The sequence below is a fragment of the Lagenorhynchus albirostris genome, chromosome 19 (assembly GCF_949774975.1).
Source record: "Lagenorhynchus albirostris chromosome 19, mLagAlb1.1, whole genome shotgun sequence".
Lineage (NCBI taxonomy): Eukaryota > Metazoa > Chordata > Mammalia > Artiodactyla > Delphinidae > Lagenorhynchus > Lagenorhynchus albirostris.
This window is the reverse complement of record NC_083113.1, coordinates 5,989,847-6,004,771: the sequence shown is the minus strand read 5'-3', so window position 1 is coordinate 6,004,771 and position 14,925 is coordinate 5,989,847. Positions and strand designations below refer to the sequence as shown.

Here is a 14,925-nt window from a genome sequence, read left to right as displayed (position 1 = left end):
CCTGTTGAGGGTAGCACTTCTCACGCAGGTCCGGGCCCTGTCTGGGTACACCCCTGGCTGCAGCCTGTGCCACACTCCAGCTGCTTCAGGCTGTTTCCATGCAGCCATCCCGTCCTCTCCCAGGGTCTGTCCGCCGAAGCTCGAGTTGCAGCACATAGGTGACACAGGCCTTCTGTGCTCATCCGTCTCTGTCCTGCCTGCCGCAGGCTGCTTGTTGCCCTTTCTCCCCGGAGGCTCCCTTCCCGTCGTGGCTGATCTCCCACCAGTGAGGGGGGTTCCCAGGTTGAGGGAACCTTTCCTGTTTCACAGCTCTCTCCCCAGAGTTCAGGTCATGTCCCAATTCCTTCTTTGTTTTTTCCTTTGATCCTGCCCCGTTATGTAGTGATCTTTCTTGCAATTTCAGTTGTCTGACACCTTCTGTCAGCGTTCACTAGGTATTCCGTGAGAATTTTTCCTCATGTATTTGTGGGAGGAGGTGATCTCCACGTTTTTCTGTTCTGCCATCTTGATTCCTTCCATTTCCTATTGTTTATTTAGTCTCTATTTTTGTTCTGATCTTTGTTATTTCTTTCCTTCTGCCAACTTTCGTTTTTGTTTGTTCTTCTTTCTCTAGTTCCTTTAGGTGTAAGGTTAGGTTGGGTTGTTAATTTGAAATTTTCCTTGATCCCTGTATCGCTGTAAACTTCCCTCTTAGAAGTGCTTTTGCTGTCTGGATCGTCATGCCTTCTTTTTCTGTTTTTCTTTAGGCTATTGTCTCCAGGTATTTTTTATTTCCTCTTTGATTGTTTCAGTGGTCCATTGGTTACTTAACAGCATATTGCTTAGCGTCCACATCTTTGTGTTTTTGCAGTTTTTCTTTTCTGTAGTGGATTTCTAGTCTCAGTGCTGTAGTTGGAAAAGATGCTTGATATGATTGTAGTCTTAAATTTACCAAGACTTGATTTGTGGCCTGGCATGTGATCTATCCATGGTGAATGTCCATGTGCACTTGAAAAGAATGTGTATTCTGCTTTTGGATGGAATGCTTTCTATATACTTATTTATTATTATTATTTTTAATGTTTATTTTTAATTTTTCTTTATCTTGGTTGCACCGGTCTTAGTTGCAGCATGTGTGCTCCTTAGTTGAGGCATGTATGTGGGATCTAGTTACCTGACCAGGGATCGAACCTGAGTTCCCTGCATTGGAGGGTGGATTCTTAACCACCGCATCACCAGGGAAGTCCCCCTCTCTATATTTATATCAAGTCAGTTTAGTCCAATTAAGTCAGTTTAGTCTAATGAGTTATTAAGGCTTGTGTTTCCTTATTGGTGTCTGGATCATCTGTCCATTGAGGTAAGTGGGGTGTTAAAGTTCTCTGCAGTTATTTTGTTACAGCTGAGTCCTACTCTTATGTCTGTTAATATTTGCCTTATATATTTAGGTGGTCCTATGTTGGGTGCACGTATATTTACAATTGTTATATCTTCTAGAATGATCCCTTGATCAATATGTAGTGTCCTTTATCTCTTATAACAGTCTTAATCTTTTTAAAAAATTATTTTTGGCTGTGTTGGGTCTTCACTGCTGCACGTGGGCTTTCTCCAGCTGCGGTGAGCAGGGGCTACCCCTTGCTGCAGTGTGCAGGCCCCTCATGGGGGGCCTCGCCTGTCATGGAGCATGGGCTCCAGGCATGTGCGCTTCAGTGGTCGTGGTATGTGGGTTCAGTAGCAGTGGCTTATGGGCTCTAGAGTGCAGGCTCGGCAGCTGCAGCACATGGGCTTAGTTGCTTCGCAGCATGTGGGACCCTCGAAGACCAGGGCTTGAACCCATGTCTGCTGCCTTGACAGGCGGATTCCGAACTACTGTGCCACCAGGGACGTCCCAGCAGTCTTAATTTTAAAGTATATTTTGTTTGATACAAGTATTGCTGCTGTGGCTTTCTTTTGATTTCCATTTGTATGGAATACCTTTTTCCATCCCCTCACTTTCAGTCTCTGTGTTTTTAGTTCTAAATTGAGTTGCCTGTAGGTAGCATATATACACGTCTTGTTTTTATATCCATTCAGCCAGTTTATGTGTTTCAGTTGGAGTATTTAGTACTTTTATGTTTGAGGTAATTATTGATATGAATGTTCTGCCATTTTGTTAATTGTTTTGGATTTGTTTTTGTAGGTCTTTTTTTCCCTTTTGTGATTTGCTAACTATGTTTAGTGTTGTGTTTGGACTCCTTTTTCTTGTGTATATATCTATTATAGCATTTTGGTTTGCAATTGCCATGAGGTTTTTATATAGCAGTCTATATATACATGATTAAGTTGCTGATCTCTTAATTTCAAATACATTTTATAAACCCTGCATTTGTACTCTCCTCCTCTCATGATTACTGTTTCTGATACCATATTTTACATCTAATTGTTTTGTGTATCCCTTAATTACTGTGGATATAGATGATTTTACTACTTTTGTCTTGTTACCTCCCTGCCCTGTTAGCTTTGTGTGTGCATGATTTCCTACCTTTATTGTACGTTTGCCTTTATTGGTATACAAACTATTTTGTAGTATTTTTAGTTTCTAGTTGGGGTAGATGCTGACATTTAAACTCTACTGTTACTCGTTTTGCTTTTAGACCACTGATAACTTTCATCTCGCAAATTTCATTGTTATAACTGGCCTTCATTTTTCTTTATTCAATCATCAGTTCTGTATTTTTTTTTTTTTTTTTTTTTTTGCGGTACGCGGGCCTCTCACTGTTGTGGCCTCTCCCGTTGCGGAGCACAGGCTCTGGACACGCAGGCTCAGCAGCCATGGCTCACAGGCCCAGCCGCTCCGCGGCATGTGGGATCCTCCCAGACCAGGGCAACGAACCAGTGTCCCCTGCATTGGCAGGCGGACTCCCAACCACTGCGCCACCAGGGAAGCCCAGTTCTGTATTTTTGATGATATTCTTAGTGTTCTTTGTTTTATATCTACAATTTGGGGTTTGGAATGAATATTTCTTTAATATTTTATAGGATTTGTTTTTTGAGTGTTTGCCTTAACTTTTTTATTTTTTTTGATGTGGACCATTTTTGAAGTCTTTTATTGAATTTGTTACAGTATTGCTTCTGTTTCATGTTTTGGTTTTTTGGCCACGAGGCATGTGGGATCTTAGCTCCCCATCCAGGGATCGAACCCACACCGCCTGCATTGGAAGGCGAAGTCTTAGCCACTGGACTGCCAGGGAAGTCCCTGACTTAATACTTGTTTCCCTGAAAGCCTATGTATAACCTCTAGAAATTTTTGAAAAGGTAGTCTATTCTTTTTACTGTTTCATATTAGTTAGTACCTATTATGAACCCATACACCTTTGTTTCAATGGGCTATCTTTTTTAAAGGAGTTTTAGGTTCATGGAAGAATTAGGTGGAAGTTATAGAGATTTCCCATGTATTTTCCACCCCGGATATGCAGACCCTCCCTCATAATCAACACCCGACAGAAGAGTATGTTTGTTTCACTGAGGAACCTACATTGACATGAATTACCCCCTCAAAGTCCACATTTATGTTAGAGTTCACTCTAGGTGTTATATATTTTGTAGGTTTGGGCAAATGTATACTGACGTGTGTACCATAATAGTACCATAAAAAGTAATTTCATTATTTAAAAATCCTCTGTGCTCTACCTATTCATCTCTCCCTCCCTCCTAACTGCTGCAATGACAGATCTTGTTACTGGCTTCATACATCTGCCTTCAGCAGCATGTCATCTAGTTGGAATCAAACAATTTATATAGCGTTTTCAGATTGTCTTCTTTGACTTAGTTATATCCATTTAATTTTCTCCATGACTTTTCATAGTTTGATAGCTCATTTCTTTTTAGAGGTGAATAATATTTCCCTTGCCTGGATGTACCACAGTTTATTACTCCATTCACCAACTGAAGGACATTTTGGTTCCTTCCAAGTTTAGATGATATGGATAATGCTGCTATAAATACTTATATGCAGGGAATTTATTTCTGCATGTTTGTTTTTTGTTTTTGTGGCATGTAATAGTTCCTCATTCCTTTTTGTTGCCTTGTAATAGTCCATGAACGAATACAACATTTTGTTTATCCATTTGTGAGTTGTTGGACATTTGGGTTGTTTCCACCTTTTGGCTATTGTGAACAATACTGCTAGAAACATTTTTGAACATTTTTTGTGGACGTATATTTACATTTCCTTTTGCATAAAGCTAAAAGTGCAGTTGTTTGGTCATGTGGTAATTTTCTGTTTAATCTTTTGAGGAACTGCCAGTGTCTTCCAGAAGTGCTGCTGCACCATTTGACATTTCCACCAGGAGTGAGTGTATGAGGGTTCCAGTTTCTCTATATCCTCACCAACACTTGTTATCTGTCTCTTTGACTACAGCCATTGTAAGGGGTGTGGAGTTGTACCTCATCCTGGGTTTGACTTGCATTTTTCTATTGAAAAATTATGTTAAACATCTTCTCTGTGTGTGCATATTGGCTATTTTTCTTTGTTCTTTGGAGAAATGTCTGTTCAGGTCCTTTGCCCGTCCTAAAATTGGGTGTTTTTTTTGTTGAGTATAAATAAGTTCTTTATATCTTCTAAATGCAAGTGCCTTGTCAGATATTTATGATTGGTGAGTATTTTTTATTGTTTTGTAGGTTTCCTTTTCACTTTTAGAGGGTAGAAGCTTAAAGGGTGCAGGAGATAATTGAGATTTTGTTTTTAAACTAGGTTCTTATAGCATCCACAGTAACAGTTCCAAAATGGATTTTCGTGACTGGGAGGCCTTTAGGTTAATTATAAGTATTCCTCAGTCTTAGCTTTCTGGGATTAAAGGTACTTAGGCTCACTTGGGGGTGCTTTTGTTTCTACCTGCAGCCTCTGAGAACTGTTTGCACAAATAATCATGTGGATCACAACACCCATGCTGCTGTCCTTAGACCACGCCCCCTCCACCCATGGCTACTGTTTTCTGACTACATTCATCTTGTTTTTACATTTCCTGTTTTTACAGAATTAATTGTCAATGTATAAGACATATTTTGAGCAGATAAAGTTTCACTCCCAAAAACCTTGGTCTAGAAGACAGTGTTACCTCATTTGACAGGAAAACCACCTTCCATTAACTTAATCCTTTGGGAAGATGATAAGTGTATTGTTGATCCTTTTCCTAATAATATCTGATAATAAAGTGGAGCTAAGTCTACTTGTTATTTTTTTGTCCATCCTGGCTTGTTACCAGGATTCATTTAGTAGGAAGAAGTCATGATGTGGATAATGACAAAAATTGAAAATTCAAAAATTAGATGTAGTTTACTTTAAATACAGCATGGCTTACTGATATGTCTAATTAGCTTTTCTGTAAAAAAAAAAAAAAAAAAAGAACCCCCCCCCCCCAAAAATCCCCCATTCATCATTCAGTCATAAGGTGTTTGTCTTTCTGTGTGTCACTCACTTCAGGTAGCATAATGCCCTTCATGTTGTCACACATGGCAAGTTTTTTACACTATATATATTTAGACATGTCACAGTTTCTTTATTCATTCATATTCATTGATGGACACTTAGGTTGTTTACTATTGTAAATACTGCAGTGAACAGGGGGATACATATATCTTTTTGAGATAGTGTTTTCATTTTCATCATATAAATACCCAGAAATGGAATTGCTGGATATTATGTTAGTTCTATTTATTTGCAGAACATCTGTACTGTTTTTCGTAGTGTTGGCACTAAGAGAACACAAGGATTCCCTTTTCTCCACATCCTTGCCAACACTTGCTTGTCGTATATTTATGTCTATGTTAAAGCCATTCTAAGAATTGTGAGGTGAGATCTCATTGTGGTTTTAATGTTCATTCTCCTGATGATGATGTTGAACATCTTTTCATGTATCTGTTGACCACCTGTATGATTTCTTTGGAAGAACATCTATTCGGATCTTCTGCCCTTTTTTTTTTTAATCAGAATTTTTGTTGTTTTTGCTGTTGAGCTGTGAGCTCTTTATGTAATTTAGATTTTAAGCCCCTTAAATATGATTTGTAAATATTTTCTCCCAACCCATATGTTGCCTTTGCATTTTGTTGATAGATTCCATTCTTGTGCACAAACTTTTTAGATTGATGTAGACCTACTTGTTTATTTTTGTTTCTTTTGCTTTTACTTTTCATTTCAGATTCAAAAAATCACTGACACGATATCAAGGAGCTTACTATGCTTTCTTCTAGTTTTTTTTTTCAGGTATTACATTCAAGTCTTTACTCTGTTTTGAGTTAATTTATGCATATGGTATAAGAGAGTGGTCCAGTTTCATTCTTTTGTATGTGCCTTTCAGTCTTCTCAGTACTAATTATTGATGACACTGTTCTTTCCCCCTTGTATATTTTTGGCTCCTTTGTTGTAAATTTATTGATTGCATATGTGTGTGTTTACTTCTGGGCTTTCTAGTCTCTTCCATTGACTTACATCTGCTTTAAAGCCAGTAGCATTTTAGTTTCCATTCTTTGTAACATCGCTTGAGATTAGGGAATGTGATGCCTTCACCTTTTTTATTCTTTCTGAAGATTGCTTTGGCTATTCGGCATCTTTCTGGTTCCACACAAATTTTAGGATTATTTGTTCTATTTCATGTGCATGTTTTTGCATGCAGAGAAGTTTGTGGCTCATTTGTGTAACTTCCAGGTAGTGCGATTGCTAGATCATATTTAAGACTGTAAGAAACCGCAAACTCTTCCAAACTAGCTGTACCATTTAGCATTCCCATCAGCAATGAATGAAAGTTTCTGCTGCTCTGCATCATTTCTAATTTTTAATATTTTCAGTGTTCTGTATTTTGGCCACTATCATAGGTGTTTAGTGGTATCACATTTGTTTTAACACACATTTTCCTCAATTAAATTTTTCTTATTAAGTAAGTTTTAGTCACAGGTTACCATTCAATTGATTTGCTGTAGTTTTCTATAAGGAAGTCTTGATTTCTATTTTAATTTCAATTTTTTTTTTCTGCAAATAATTGTTTTGCTGGAAGTTTTACTTTCATTTTGGGTTCGTAGGATTTGCTGGCAAAATAACCACTCTTACATTCAGTTAAACAAGAATTCAGAGAGTTCATTGAATTAAAAGATTACAGTGTACTAATTAAGAATAATATAACTAAGAAAGTATAGTAAAGACAGGTTTATTACATCATGGAATTGGGGAAGCACCTACATCCAGATCCAAGCAGCACTGGGAAGTCCCTTCAGCAGCAATCTGGAATCCCAGCTGGGAAGGCCCGGACGACAGTCAGTCAGCCTGCGTGCAAATTTGCAGCTCTGGTTATTGTCATAAATGCCTTGGTTTTAAGTCATAAGTGCCTTGGTTTTAAGTCATAAGTCTTGGAGTGTTCTCTGATCCCTGGGGGCTGGCCAGGCCCTCAGGGTGCAAGAAGGCCCCAGACTTACACCCTATCTTATCTAATGATTTACAAGGTGTGCTGCCTGCAGGGAGCTCAGCAGTTTGGCATGTAGCCAGCTTTTAGGGTCATTGCCCGGTCAGAGAGGCCTAGTGCTGCCTCTGAAACCTGAACAAGACTACTTTACTAGCTTCCCCAACATTAATTTATTCTAATAATTATTCTCCGTGTGTAGATTCTTCATGCACATCTTGGTATGCTGATATTTAAATAGCTCATTTTATTTAAGGAAATGTAGGTAATTTTTTTATACGCCATGGTTTCCTCATTATTACTGCTTCTAACGATGTTTCTCAGAAATTTTCTTACATTCCTTGAATTACATATTTCAATGAGGCCTCTTTTGTTCCCTGTCCTCTCTTTCAACTAAATTTCATCAAAAGTCACCTGGTCTTTGTTGATATACATCCTATTATTGTACTGTTCTTCAGGCTGTTAATTGGCTGCTTATGTTGTCGACCACATCTCTGCACATAGAACTCTGCCATGGATCAGCTGGGCACTGCCAGAACTGTTTCTATGCTTAAACCCTGCTATGAACAACACTTGTCCATACAAGTCGTTCTTTCCCCTCTAGGTTGTTTAGTAATGTAAGGTTACTATTTTCTGTTGCTGTTCCAGAAGTCAAAATTCATCACTTTTTGTTAAGTGCATATTAATTTCTATTGATAAGAGTAAGTATATCTTTAGTGATATATCTTTAGTGATATACATACAGTAAGAGCACTTCTCATCTGATGTCTGTTTTATGTTTGGGATTGGAATGTTAAAATATCCAAAGATATGATTTCAAATACTTTAAAAAATTCCTGCAAAAGAGATCTGTTACTTTTATATGACAAAGCTGTTTGCAGTAAAAAACTTCATGCTAAAATTGATATTCTGATTTAAAAATGTATAAGTAGTTTAAAAGTTATTCTTACCAAATATAATCACATCCACAGAGGTTAAACCTTGGCAAAAGCCTCCTGCTAGCTTTGTTTCCACCAGTCAACCTGTCACCCCTGCCAAGAGATCATCATCCAGCAACCATGATCATCCTCCACTGCTGTACCCTTGAGAGGGTTTTATTGCATCCACATGTGTTCACACAGAGTGAATTCATTCATTCTCCAGGGTTTGCTTTTAGGTCCCGCAAAGAACATTCTTGTACATATCTTCCAGAACAAACAATACATGACTAGGAATGGAATTTGTGGGATACTCAGCTTGATCATGTTTAGAGCAAATATTGGAATAGATATAAACCTACAGTCTTCCCATAACAGCACTCTCTGTCTTCCTAATATCTTCCACATTTCCTTCATACCAACAATAGAGTTTCCATAGAATGAGTCATGTTTATGCTTCTTGCTACGACAGTTCTTTTCCCAAGGTTAGGCCTTCATCTGCTGCAGTACAGTCCTCTTCCCATAGATTTGCAAGCACAAGCAGTGCTCCCACATTGCCCACTACTTCACTCTTGCTTTGTTAAATCCCAGTCCTGGCCTTCCCTCGGATTTTTGTGGATCTAAGTGAACTCTATTGGTACTTCTTAGTACTGTGTCAATATTTAGCACTTGGGCTCCCCAGTTCCCATAAGACCCCACCCCTCCCCATACCCCACACACTGCATAAGGAAGGACCCCTACTTGCACACAGTACAGTTTGCTCAGATCAGCGACTCGGTCTGGTCACTGTGTACATCAACACGTGCTGGACGTGACTCCTATCATTACCTGGGAATGGTAGGACAGTGACGTGACAGTGTAAGTGACACAACTCACTGCCCGTATCTTCCTTGAAACATTTCTAAGATACATTTCCTTTAAATTTTCTTGAAATCTGTACTGCCTGAATGGACGATGCTGCTTAAATACATATGAACATGTCATGTTACTCTGCACACCCAGGTTCAAACTGTCTCTTAAATTTGCTTTCTGTGTGAGTTAGAGATAGATGTGTGTTTTTATATGAAATACTGTGATAATTTACCTCAAGAATAATTAAATAATTAATGCTGTTATAGAGGCTTGAAATATTGCATGGCAGATAGTAAGTACTGTAAAGTTACCTTTAGTTAACTAGATCTGTCATTTTTTGGTCATGGTTATTATGAAATTGACCTTGGCCTATGCTATATTTTGGCTGTTGTCTTTTTCTAATTATTTTCCATACAGATGTTCTCTCTGACCTTAAGATAACAATTTTAAAGCATACATTATATACCATATATATATATATTTTTTTTTTTTGCCATACAAGTGTACAATTAAATGACACTCCACAGTTAGGTAGTTGAACTATGTAGAACCACAGGCATGACAATGATTGAAAATTTCAGACCGTTTTCCCTAATTCTTAAACTTTATACATACATTTACCTGAATCTGATATTTCAAAATTCAGTGCTTATCAAGATATTTTTCCTATTGTGTGTTCCTTCTGAAATGAAAAATTTTTTTGTTGTTGGTACCTACTGGAGAATCTTTTAGAATTCCAGAGACTTATTATTTTGTGTAAATGTGGTTATTTATTACCTTACCTGCTTGATTTATCATGGGTTATGTAAATGCTTTATCACTTATTGTGATATACAGATTAAAAAAATTTTTTTTTCTTACATCATACTCACATGTGATTAACATTATTATAAAGGTTAAGGATTAGGGAAGACAGTCTCAAATCTCAATGATGATTTCATGCCTGGATTTTTATAAGCCAGTACATAGGTAGACATTCTAACTATGGACTATCATTTAATTATCCAGATACATTGTAAAATATATATGTAGTATGTAGTGTATGGTTGAAACTCTATTATCTAAGATCAGAGAAAACAGTAATATGGGAAAATATAGGAAAAGAAAATTAAACTGTATATAACAATGATGTCTGAATACCATGTTTGAGAAAACTGTTCATTGTATATGATTTTTTATGTAATTATCTAAGTCAGTATAAAATATTTATTTTCCAACTCCATTTAATAGGAAGCCATTCTGCTAGACCTGCAATCAAGGAGTTATCACCAAGAGAAAGACGCTGATAAAGGAGAGTTATGCCATGTAGTGGCACTGGAAAGAAATCAAAACCACGGCATCAAGGATTCTGACCTCAAGGAAGTCTGTGCAGATGTGCAGGAGTGTGAGTGAGTGGGGCTATGATGCAAGAGATTATGAAGAAGTGCTTTTTACCCATAACAAAAATCTCAGAGAGAAGATCAAGATAATCTCAGAGAGAAGATCAAGATAATAAATCCTTAATTAATTTTCCTCAGAGTGTTTCTGTAAGAAGTAATGCACGTGAATATTTCACCACGACAGGCCATCCATAAGAAGTTTGTTAACAACGAAAAATAACGTCAGCGTTGCTAGAAACAGAGATCTCAAGTGTTTGGAAAGTAGACCTGGAGTGAGGCTGCAGGCCCAGGCGGCTCAGCTGCAGAGATGTGCAGCTGAGGAGAAAGTGTATGCATGCGGTCAAGCTGAGAAGCCAGTCAGCAGTGGTTCCTCAGCTTCACCACTTCACAGAGTTCCTCCTAGTGTGGAAAACATGTTGTCACCTGCGCAGCACAGGAGAACACACACTCGAGAAAAATCTTACAGCTGTAATGACTGTGGGAAGGCTTTTAGCAAAAGCTCAAACCTCAGTAATCACAGGAGAATTCATTCTGGACAGAAACCTTACAGATGTAGTGAGTGTGGCAAAGCCTTTAACCACCAGTCACACCTCACAACACATCAGAGAGAGCATACAGGAGAGAAACCTTACAAATGTCCTGAGTGTGGCAAAGCCTGTGCTGAGCATTCAAGCTTCAACAGACATAAGAGAGTCCACACCAGACAGAAATCGTACAGATGTCTTAAGCATGGCAAAGCGTTTACAGTGCGCTCATATCTTACTCAACATGAGACAGTCCATACTAGAGAGGAACCACACAGATGTTATGAGTGTGGCAAGCATTTTACGCAGCGTTCAAACCTTATGGCACACCAGAGAATTCATACAGGAGCAAAACCTTTTAAATGTAATAAATGTGATAAGGCTTTTATTGAACGGTCACAACTTTGGGGTCATGAGAGAACTCACACTGGAGAGAAACTTTACAAATGTGATGAGTGTGGCAAAGCCCTTACAAGACATTCACATCTTACTCAACATAAAACAGTCCACACTGGAGAAAAAGCTTACAAATGTAACGAGTGTGGCAGAGCTCATACTCAATTAGCAAGCCTCACCAGGCATCTCAAAATACATACTGAAGACAACATAAGCTTCACATAAGTGGCAATGCTTTGGTCCAAAGCTCAAGGTTTAGGGGTCACCAGAGATTTTATAACAAGAAAGAAACTTTAAAGCGATTCAGACAAAATTTGTGCATGTATTCAAGCCTTACTTAACATATGGGAGTCTATCAAGGAGAAAGAAGACATATAGATGGCCAGCAGACACATGAAAAGATGCTCATCGTCACGGATCATCAGGGAAGGGTAAATCAAAAGCTCAAAGAGGGGGCTTCCCTGGTGGCGCAGTGGTTAAGAATCCGCCTGCCAATGCAGGGGACACGGGTTCGAGCCCTGGTCCAGGAAGATCCCACATGCCATGGAGCAACTAAGCCTGTGTGCCACAACTACTGAGCCTGCACTCTAGAGCTCGCGAACCACAACTACTGAGTCTACAAGCCACAACTACTGAAGTCCGGGTGCCTAGAGCCCGTGCTCTGCAACAAGAGAAGCCACCGCAATGAGAAGCCCACGCGCTGCCACAAAGAGTAGCTCCTGCTCTCAGCAGCTACAGAAAACCTGTGTGCAGCAGCGAAGACCCAATGCAGCTAAATAAATAAAAATTTAAAAAAAAAAAGCTCAATGAGGTACCACCTCACAACCTGTTTACAATGGCTGTCATCAGAAAGACAACAAGCATTGGCAATGGTGTGGAGAAAAGGGAACCCTGTCCACTATTGCTGGGATTGTAAGCTGGTGCAACATTTATGGAAAACATTACTGAAGTTCCTCAAAAATTAAAACCGTCAGATGAACCAGGTATTGCACTTCGAAGTATTTACTGGCAGAAAAGAAAAACAGTAATTTGAGAAAATATAGGCATTTGAATATTCATTGTAGCATTATTTCCAGTAGCCAAGATAGAGAAGCAGCCTAAGTGTCCATCAATAGATGAATGCTTAGAGGAGATGTTGTATGTCCATTCCACACAGTAGAGTATAAGTCACCCTTAAGAAAAGGAGTCCAGCCATTTGCAACAACATGGACAGATCTAGAGGATTTTATGCTAAGTGACAGAAGTCAGGCATAGAAAGACAAATACTGCACGATCTTACTTATACATGGAATCGAAGAAGCAAAAGCACAAGACAAGGAAAACAGATTCACAGATAAAGAACAAATGTGTGGTTGTTGCCAGAAGGAAGGGCAGTGCGGTGGCAGGTAAAGTAGGTGAAGGAGATTAAGAGGCACAAACCTCTATGTAATAGATCAGTCGTGGGGATGTAATATCCAGCATAAGGAATATGTTTAAAAGGAGCATGGTAGTAGCTGAGGAAAGATGGCTACACATATCATTGTGATGATTTCATAAAGTATGCACATGTTACCTCATATAGTACAGCCAATACTAACACTGTTGTATATCAATCACATTTCAATAAAGAGAGACCCCATCGTAGAGAGAAACCATACAAAACTTACGTGGAAAAGCCTATAACTAGGGCTCATGTCTTACCTTATATCAGAGTATACATCTTTGAGAAACCAAGCAAATGTCATGTATAACTGCATAGCAGGGTGATAATTAGTTGGAAATAATATACGTTAGTGCAGCTTCTATCAGAAATAATTTGTCCCTTCTTTGTTCACACAAAATATATCCAACCTTGTATGTTAAGGATAGAAGAAAAGGAAAGGAGAAAAAGTTCTACCAAAACATGACTCCAGTCACACATGAGGATTTCATAAGTTTCATGAGATTCCTCTTGAGTCAGAGTCCTATATGGAGTCCTCATCACTCATAACACATTAGGCTGAAACAGAGAAATAAAACTTAAATAAATCCTACCATTTATTGAAGAAAAAGGAGGTACCCAGTGGTCTTTGGTCCACAGCAAATGTGCAGTTTTGCTGAGCAGATGTTCTCAGGTCCCTATTCCATACGGCCAGGAATGGGAAATGATCTTTTCTGGACTCTTGTCTTTTCCCCTAAGAATGGATATCCAATATTTTGTGTTTTGTTGTTCTTCACTTAACCTACTAACATCCAACAGAGTATTACAAACTATGCCTTCCTTGAGCAATAAGCACTTTTCCCCAGTACCTTCCCAGGACCTTTAGCCCATGTGCCACAACTACTGAAGCCCACATGCCTTAGAGCCCGTTCTCTGCAATGGGAGAAGCCACCACAACGAGAAGCCTGCGCACCACAAAGAGGAGTGGCCCCTGCTCGCCACAACTAGAGAAAGCCTGCGTGCAGCAACAAGGACCCAATGCAGCCAAATAAATAAATAAATAAATAAAATTTATTAAAGAAAAAAACTACAATGAGATATCACCTCACACCCCTTAGAAGGGTTATCATCAAAAAGCCAAGAGATAACAAGTATTGAGCAGAATGTGGGAAAGAAAAAGGATCACTAGTGCACTGCTGGGAAGAATGAAAACTGTTGCAGCCACTATGGAAAACAGTATATAATTACCTCAAAATATTAGAGAAAAAAACTATCAAATAATGCAGCAGTTCCACTGCTAAGTATATATCGGACAAGATAAAATCACTGTCTTAAAAAGATACCTGCACTCCCATATTCATTATACCAGTATTCACTATAGCCAACTCAGAGAAACAACCTAAAGTGTCCAAGAGATGAATGGATAAAAAAAAATCTAGTAAACATACACAATGCAATATTATTCAGCCATAGAAGAGAAGGAAATTCTGTTATTTGTACCAACATGTATGGACGTTGAGACTATATGCTCAGTAAAATAAGTCAGACATAAAAAGTAATACTGATCTCACTTATATGTGGAATATACATATATAGAAGAAAAAAGACAAAAGCTAACAGAAGTAGAACAAAGTAGATTAGAGATAAATGAAACAATAAAAAGTACAGAAAACTACAACCCTACAATATGGTTGTTTGAAAAGGATGAAAACACTGACAAACACCTAGATTTACTCACAAAGAGAACACTCAAACTACTGAAATCAGGAATGAAAGAGGGGACATCACAACCGTTTACAAATGATTCTACAGAAATCAAAAAAATTCTAAGAGAATACTAAGAACTATTCTACACCTAAATGTTGGATAACCCAGAAGAAATGGATACTCTCCTAGAAAATATAACCTCTCAAGACTGACCCATGAATAAATAAAAAAATGTGAACAGACCTATTCCTATTAAGGAGATTGAAATCACTAATTGAAAACCATACAACAAAGAAAAGCCAGATAGCTTCACTGCAGAATCCTTCTCAACATTTAAAAACAATTAAG

The 14,925-nt window shown here is 38.3% G+C and overlaps 2 protein-coding genes and 1 long non-coding RNA gene across 6 annotated transcripts in view; 2 read left to right on the top strand and 1 right to left on the bottom strand.

Annotated features, from left to right (window-relative positions):
* The window catches only part of LOC132509833 (zinc finger protein 677-like), a 37,319-nt gene extending 26,683 nt beyond the window's left edge, over positions 1-10,636 (top strand). For 2 of the 3 annotated variants that reach the window (XM_060131351.1, XM_060131352.1), the window contains one exon: positions 10,403-10,636. In XM_060131351.1, the coding sequence (XP_059987334.1) occupies positions 10,403-10,564 (162 nt within the window). In that variant the 3' untranslated portion in view covers positions 10,565-10,636. The remainder of the gene's footprint in view (positions 1-10,402) is intronic. The other variant, XR_009537136.1, reaches the window with a different exon arrangement.
* The window catches only part of LOC132509843 (uncharacterized), a 54,328-nt gene that overhangs the window by 25,568 nt on the left and 13,835 nt on the right, over positions 1-14,925 (bottom strand). The window contains exon 4 of one of the 2 annotated variants that reach the window (XR_009537139.1): positions 13,485-13,624. This is a non-coding gene — a long non-coding RNA (uncharacterized LOC132509843). Of the gene's footprint in view, positions 1-12,493; positions 13,625-14,925 lie in introns of those variants that run through there. The other variant, XR_009537138.1, reaches the window with a different exon arrangement.
* On the top strand, positions 10,646-12,260 carry LOC132509818 (zinc finger protein 677-like). Its single transcript, XM_060131315.1, has one exon. The coding sequence runs from the start codon at positions 10,965-10,967 to the stop codon at positions 11,694-11,696; it is 732 nt and encodes a 243-aa protein (XP_059987298.1). The 5' UTR covers positions 10,646-10,964; the 3' UTR covers positions 11,697-12,260.